Source organism: Aquila chrysaetos, chromosome 5 (genome assembly GCF_900496995.4).
Source record: "Aquila chrysaetos chrysaetos chromosome 5, bAquChr1.4, whole genome shotgun sequence".
Classification (NCBI taxonomy): domain Eukaryota; kingdom Metazoa; phylum Chordata; class Aves; order Accipitriformes; family Accipitridae; genus Aquila; species Aquila chrysaetos.
In genome coordinates, this window is record NC_044008.1 from 8,151,247 (window position 1) to 8,158,928 (window position 7,682).

At 45.0% G+C, this 7,682-nt stretch overlaps 1 protein-coding gene across 3 annotated transcripts in view; it reads right to left on the bottom strand.

The window, feature by feature from the left end:
* Positions 1-2,511, bottom strand: part of FRMD4A (FERM domain containing 4A) — a 385,243-nt gene extending 382,732 nt beyond the window's left edge. Inside the window, exons 1-3 of one of the 3 annotated variants that reach the window (XM_030013270.2) lie at positions 2,356-2,511; positions 2,203-2,274; positions 1,598-1,732 (exon numbers count right to left, since the gene is read on the bottom strand). In XM_030013270.2, the coding sequence (XP_029869130.1) occupies positions 1,598-1,642 (45 nt within the window). In that variant the 5' untranslated portion in view covers positions 1,643-1,732; positions 2,203-2,274; positions 2,356-2,511. Of the gene's footprint in view, positions 1-1,597; positions 1,733-2,202 lie in introns of all 3 variants that reach the window. The other 2 variants (XM_030013272.2, XM_030013269.2) reach the window with 2 other exon arrangements.
* Between the last annotated feature and the right edge of the window lie 5,171 nt (positions 2,512-7,682).

The following is a 7,682-nucleotide window of genomic DNA, read 5'->3' on the forward strand; positions in this document are numbered from 1 at the left end:
CAGGGCTGTGCCCAAGGTGAGGAGACCCGAAGGGTCTAGGTTACAGACCAGAGCTGTAGAAACATCCTACCCACCTCAAAGTGACACCTGGGGCAAGGCCATGTAGCCGCAGAAAGCCATGTTTTAAGGGCAAAAATTTGTGGGCAACTTGGCACCATACCAGAGTTTGACAAGGTCTGTTCAAGGAGTGCAGAGATCGAGGAAGGAGAGGTTTAACTTGAGAACGAAGAGGGTAGTGAAACTAAAAGCATGTACAGTTCGAACAATGACACAGGGGTGACAGGCACCCATCAATTTATCTTTGAAAGAGAAATAGAAAGAGGCCATTTAAAAAGCCAGGAAGGCCGGAGGTAAGCAAGAGGAAATAAAATGAGCTTACACAGCAGGTCAGTCACTGGCAAATGTAAAACAAACCATGCGGAGGCTTAATAGCATGTTTAGCATTTTGAGTAATGGACATAAAATTTGCTTTTCTCAACTTGACCTTTCTTAACAACCTTAGGCACTACAGGGTTATTATCCTGCAGCATTCCCTTTACTAAACTCATCATGTCTCTGAGTGCTAGGGACCATTTCCTAATACAATCAGAAGAGAGATCAGTAATAATAATTATATAAATATGTATATAATACATATATATCTATGCATTCACACAAACACATGTGCGCACACACATGCTCCTTCCTTATAACAACTCTCCAGTGGAAATATTACAGTGACATTTACGCAGAAAAACATCCAGCAGAGATCTTGCACTAAAACCATCCTTGATGCTGCTGCATAGAAAATGGCAACAAGAGTAGGAGAGAGGGAAAAAAAAAAAAAAAATCAGTAAAACTAAACAACTCTCTAATACTCTCTAATACCCCACCAAAAGGGTTTATTTTAATTGCAGCAGGACAGTGGCATGTTTCTGGACTCAGCCACGTGTTTTGCTAAATAATCTTCTTTAAAATATTATAAATATGCAGAACTTTGAGAAGTAGGTCAGTGGCTCAACATGTTGTAGCAAATAGCTCAGATAAATACTAGTCATTACCCTGAAGGCTGCAGTCAGTGCAGGTCTGACACACTCTGCAGCTAGTCGAATGGCAGTTCACTGCATTAGAGGACCATTCCCCAAATGATACAACATCTGAGTACCTGGTCACAGCTAACAACATGCCTCTCAACCGACAGAGAAATCAAGCTCTCATCATTTAAGTTGTCTCACAATCAGCAAGGGCAAAAGCAGGAGAAAGCAGAAGGATGTGAGAATTCAAGACACTGATACAATGAACAAAATGAAAAACTACAGAGCAGGAGAAACCCCGAATGCAGGTGTCAGCTCTGCCGGAAAGGTGACTTCAAAATCCTGCTTTGAACACTGATCCAGATGCATTAAAACCCGTTGCGGGAGGACCGTCTCCATGCGAGCACCAGACAAGCCCTTTGCAAAGTTCCCCGGGACCTGGAAAAGCCAAGCGGTGGCTCGCGCAAAATCCTCCCGTGGATTTGGTGCCCTGAATCTGTGCGGTGTAACTCCCCTCACCCCCCCCCCCACCCCCCCCCCCCCCCCCCCCCCCCCTTCCCAAAAGGATTTCAGCAAGCACTTACCATCAGCAAGCTCAGAGCAGATTCGGGAGCACGCTGCACAGCCATCTCCTCGCTTCCTACATAGAAATCCTCCCCACGACTCGGTCAGCCCTCGGCCCTCCGTCACGGGAAAGCATCCACAGAGCCCACAGCTAACTGCAGGGAGAGAAACCCCAAATCAGGGTCGGAGAGCATTTGCGAGAGGAGGAGAGGATGGATGAGGGGGTGGGGAGGAGAGGAGGGAAGGAAATAACCTTCTCAGCCAGGGAAATAAGCTTAAGCTAGGCCAAATTTTACACTAGAGAGAGGAGGAAAATGAAATGGAGAGCCTGCTGGAGAAACAAGATATCAGGAACTGCAGGATATTTAAAGCTCGGGCGCGTGCCGCCACAGCGAGCAGCAGCAACAGAGGACACGTATCAAACACCTACATGACAGGTTAGGTCCAAGCCCTCCTCCCCCTGCCCCAACATGCGGACTATAATTAATTGCTTTTAATTGCCCCTCTCCTTCCTCCACCTAAATAAATGCCTAGGTAGCATAAAACTGCCATGCTTCTGACTCTGCATCTTCCTCCCTGCCCTGGCGATGACAGCGCAGAAACAATGTCAAATATCGCAACGTACCGCTTCCAACAGGGTCAAATTTCTTCTCTCCTCTTGCAAAGCCCTGCTTCGCCTGGTTTTGAAAGCAGATGCCTGCATAATACAGACATGAGCAACGAGTGAGAGGAGCCAGAGCCGGGAAGCACCCGGCGTTCACTCGAGAGCAAGAATTACCTTTATCATATTCGAGCGAGAGCCGGGTTACGCACTGACCCTTTTCACCTTACTCCCCCCCCCCCGCCAAGAAAGTCTCTTCCTCCTCCTCTTCTCCAAATGGACTCAGCTCCCCGTGGAGCTAACACACTTCCTAGAAACATGTAATTACACAGGCTGTTGTGTTAGCGCTCTGATCACGCTGCCTGTACCGCATGGAGACGGCAGCCAGGCAGCCCCCCCTTCCCTCCCTTCGTAAGGCAACACGCTGCAATCCCCCACCGAGCTCCTGTGGCTCGGGGGGCCGGAGACGGCTAATTGTGGAAATGTGGCCGGTTAAGCCACAAAGACAAATTAGCCTTGAAAATAAGCCCCTTGTTTAAATGTTAGCTGTAAATGGAAGATGGCTTTCTGAAAGCCTTTAAAAATAAACAGAGCATCCTGGTAGGAAGGCCGGTACTCTCACATAGATGTGCCCTGCCAGACCTGTAGGACCGCTGGTTTGGAGGGCTCAAAAACCTCCTGGGCTTCAGTGTATCAGCTCTCGCATATCCCCTCTGAACAAGCAGAATTTTGGCTTCATTTCCTGAAATGTTAGGCTTCATGTAATGACAATGTCTGTTCATCTTCCAACTCCCACCTGCACATTCCCACCCCACCCCCATGATTCTGGAACCCAATTAAAAGTTTCAGACAAATTCAACCAGAGTTGAATTTTCTGACATGTATCATTTCTGCAACTTTTATAGAAATTGGCACCAGAATAGAAGAGAGGATCAAATCACTGTCTCCATGAAGGCGGGCAGCAGTAATCCAGTCCTTGTGCTCTGCAAGCTACATCTGGCAGGTCAGCCGTGGCGTGTGCCACACTGGAGTACTTATTTACCCAACCTCTCGTTGCTCACCTATCACCATTTCTTAGCAAAGGGGACACAGGACATGGGAGATTGCAGACGTTGCCCTAGGAAGGTCCTTCAGGACATCTGTGGCAGACCCATACCTCCCAGCACACTGCTCTTGAGCCAGGGGACCACCCTTCTTGTAATGCACGTATAGCATGTGGCATATAGAGAAGCTTGGGTTTTTTTCACATAAATATATAGACCAGTGAAATCCCCCCGCCAACACAAGCTGTAGCACCAAGCCTGGGTGTTGCATAGTGATGGCAGGGGCTTCCTTCCCTCAGCACGTTCTCCACCGAGAGGTGTGGGAGGGGGAAGCCACTTGTACGCAGAGGGGACACCTCTCAAGAGAAAGTGTAGACTCACTCATGAGCACACAGGGAGGCATTTTCTCGGGTCGCCCCTCCTTGGTTTTGGGTTACAGACATGGACACTCAAGGAGAATTCCTTGTGTCATGCCTGCGGGTGGCATTTACTGCATTGTTTGAGACCTTTCCTCCTTCACTGCAGTGAGCGTAGCTCTTGTGAAAGCACGCTTATGCCAGCAGCCGCGCTTATCTCCACCCTTGGATGTAAGTCATCTCCACTGATGACGAGTGGGGGCCCAGCTCCTCAAATGCATTATAAGGTACCTGAGGACCACAGAGCTCTGGGCTTCAGCGATTTGCTTCAATCAGACCAGAAAGCTGAGGCAGAGTTTCGCAGTGCTTTCTAACCATAGTGCTGTCTAACCATGGCTGTCTGCAGTGGGTTATTCTTCGCCCCACAGCCATCTGAAGCTATGAGCCATCATACAATGTGATCTGCTCCCTTCCCTCTAAAGAGATTTGTCTTCATCCCTGAAGGTGAGCAGGTCGTTGACTGTTATAAGGAGTGGAGAAGTAGGCTACTTAAATGCCTCTTGAAAAGGGAAAATATGCAGAATAAAAGATGAAGGTAAGTTTTAAAAAACATCTCAAGGCATCAAATTATAAAATATGTAACTAAATCTTTTTCAAGAGTACCATGACAAATATCCCAAGGCTATTACATTTTTCCCTACGCTAACTTAATCTGAAGTACTGTAAGGAGGTGGCTGCAGAAACAACGCATTCAGTAACTCTCGAGTCTGACAAGCAAGGTTGCTCCTTTGCCAAGTGATTTTAAGGAACCGGCCTATCCCCACATTTTTGGACTCGGCTAAAATGAAGAATCTGGAAGTGTGGACGTCTCTTCCACCTCTAGGTCCTGAATTCACTCTACAGTTGAGCAGGGTAAAATCTCAGTCAAACACTAGGAGCTAGTTATCATTTGTGGTGTCCTTGAAAAAATTCTAGGTTTTTCCTGAGCTCTGCAAGTCTCAGGGTAATGATCATACGTAGGAAGCCATCTGTGCACAAGTATATGATCTATGGCTTCAAGGTACACTTGCAAACTTACAGGTTTGCCACTTTCTACTATTTTAGGTGAATAAATTTCATAGCGCAAGAGGAAAAAAAAATAGGTCATTATTCACTGCAGGTTGTCAAGAAATAAGAAGAACAATTTCAAAAAGGAACTTATTGGATGGATGGTTAAAACTACAGACTTGTGGTTTTGTTTCAAGGCCTAAAGCTATGACATTAGCAAAAGAAAAGAGTTTATTAGCTAGGTTGTTTTTTTTTCCCCTATACTTTAAGAGAAATAGGTGCTACAATTGGTTAATCATAATGTAAATAACTGCTTACAATCACTCAAAGAAAAGCTATTATAGCAAATGCTGGATTAATACAAAAATTGATACCAGTAAGAAGATATAAAGCACTTGCAGACTGGTATATATAGAGGGATCCTCCAATTCCAGTGTTATCACTGGCATTACTTTGACAAGGATAATATAAGCATAGGTATGCCATGCCATGGTGGGTCACCATCATTAGAGCTGGTGGTTGCTGGGGCTGTGATTTGATGTTTTGGTAATGCAATGTGGTAGGAAAACCCTCTGCCAAAAGCGCATTATGTTGACTGGTCACGGACCTACAGAACCTGACAGGCACCTATTGTCCTCAACAGGAGACGTGGTTTTGGAGGCCGAGAAGAAGGCATTATTAATGGTATGAACAAAGGCAACACAGAGCTCAGGGTTAATTGTAAGGCTTGATTTCAGCTGGTACAAAACTTATGTTTTTAATTAAATTTATTTCCTGTTTTTTTTCTTCAGTGAGCAAACAGGAACTCTAGTTTTCAGTCAAGTGAAAGTAAATTTCCTGTGTACTGCTACCGTATATATTTTAACCACTAAAAATCAAAGTCCTTCCTCCAGTCACTTGTGGTATTTGGGGGAGATCAAAATCCTGATATGAATTTTGATTTGCCTTCTTGCATCACAGATGTGCATTTGGGTGAAATGTTGTCCCGCGATATGACAACGGCCAGGAGGTCTCTTATTTAAGCAAAGGTATGTACAAAGAAAATTGTTTTTTCAAGAGGAGTTAAAGTCTTTACCTCGATTTACGAGGACTTAATAAAACAAGTCCTGCTATTGTCTTGGCAGGAAAATAGTCAATTAAAGTTGATGGTGCTAACATAAGCAATGACGTGACCAGAATCACTTCCATTTGCAAGACTCTCACCCATCCAAGAAACGAATGGGGAACCCAACAAGCCTTTCTCGGACTTGAGATATATCAAAGTTTATGCCATGCTTGTAAATGTTTAACAAATTTAAAGGACAATGAGCTTTCAGTGGTGTGAAAAGAATAGATGATGCGAGAGTATGAAAAGCTGTCTGAGTTTATTGAATTTCCTTCAGCCTTTCATGTGTTCCTCATGCATCTCAATTGTTTGCTGGAACTTAGGTGATTAGTTTCAAGTACGTGTTAGTCACAGAAATCAAATTTGCATTATGAATGGCCACAGCAGAAGTGCTTCTGCTTTAATCCACAAAGGAGGAACCACTTCATACAACAAACTGCAACAAAGCAACACAGCTGCGATGTCTAAGATGCCTAACCAAGCTATAGAGAATTACACAGAAAGACATATTCACATAATTCAAACAGACAAATTTGAGGACCTACATTGTGCTTGTAGCATATCCCCAAAGAAGATAAAAGCCTGATGCCAACAAGTAAATTATTCATTGTGAATTATTCACTCAGCTTTAAAAAAGATCTGGAAGGAACTTACTGCATTAGCTCTTCTCCTTACCTTCCTTTGCTCCCTTCCATCAACCCAGTTGCTCTAAAAAGCACTTGTCATGCCCCACAAACAGATTCCAGCAGGGCTGGGACTGTTTCTTTTGAAAACTCTCTTAGAAGCCTTTGATAATCATAATTGCAGTGATAAGGATGATTCTCCAAGCTGGCAAAGAAATGTTATATAGGAAGAGAAACGTCATTCCTGGAGTCAGCAGACTGTCAAATGAAGCCACTGCATGTGGATATATGAGGGGGAGAGTCTCGTCAGCCTCTTCCTCCACTGCCGCTCTCTGGAGAGGGAAGTTAGTGAAGGGTTCCCTACCAAGCGTTTGGGAAAATATTTCCTTGCCTTCCTCAGTGAGGAGGTATTAAAGAAAATATTGCTAGAAACCTATCCAGGTTAGGTGGACACCTAGATTGACACAGGCTAAGAGAAGGATTAATCTCAAACTCATCTCTAATTTCCTGTTTAGCGGTTGATTGGCACATTTTCCTTGCCTTGCTTTTTTTTGGCAACTGTTCACTGAGAAAATAGCGCTGTTCGTGAGTGGCATAAACTAGAGACTCTGCCTCCATCCAAGTGCTGAGTGCTTCCCTGATTGAACCTCTCTGGATCATTTGTCTTTAGAGCTGTGCAAGCAACCCACAGGCTGCTCATTGCTAAGCAGTCCCACTCCCAAGATGACTTATGTCTGAACACTAATTAGCTTTGCTAGGCACTGCTTTGGAATAATAAGAGTCCTCGAAATATCTTCTTATTGTAAGGACAAGGGCGAGATAGCACAGAACTTTCCTGATATACCACCATAGCTAGAGGCAGAGATATTTCTTGGACCCTCTGAAGACACTTCTTCACGACAGCGACTATCACTGGAGAACAAAGAAAGAAAAGGTCATTGCACACCTCTTCCAGAAGTGCGAGGGTGAGACCTAGCAAAGCAAAAGGACTTAGTCCAGAGTCCCCTAGCAGACAGCTGCCTGGGCCAGGAGGAGAACTGAGGCTTCTTGTGGCCTCTGTGCCAACCACGAGGCGATGCTCAGCCTTAGACCGCTTTCAAGAGACCTCAGCAGGCCGGAAAAAGGTCTTGTATGTAAGTATGAGAACTGGAGTGTCCAGAGAGTTATGCCAGTAGTACGAGTTCAAAGTAACAGCCTTACAGAAGTATACCATAGTCACATACAAGAAATATGTGTTGGAAGTGGGGTGGCTCCCCATCAGAGGCGGTGAATGGACTCTGACGTATGAGCAGACCTACTGCTCCTGCACAAAGCCAGCTGCCTCAGGTGC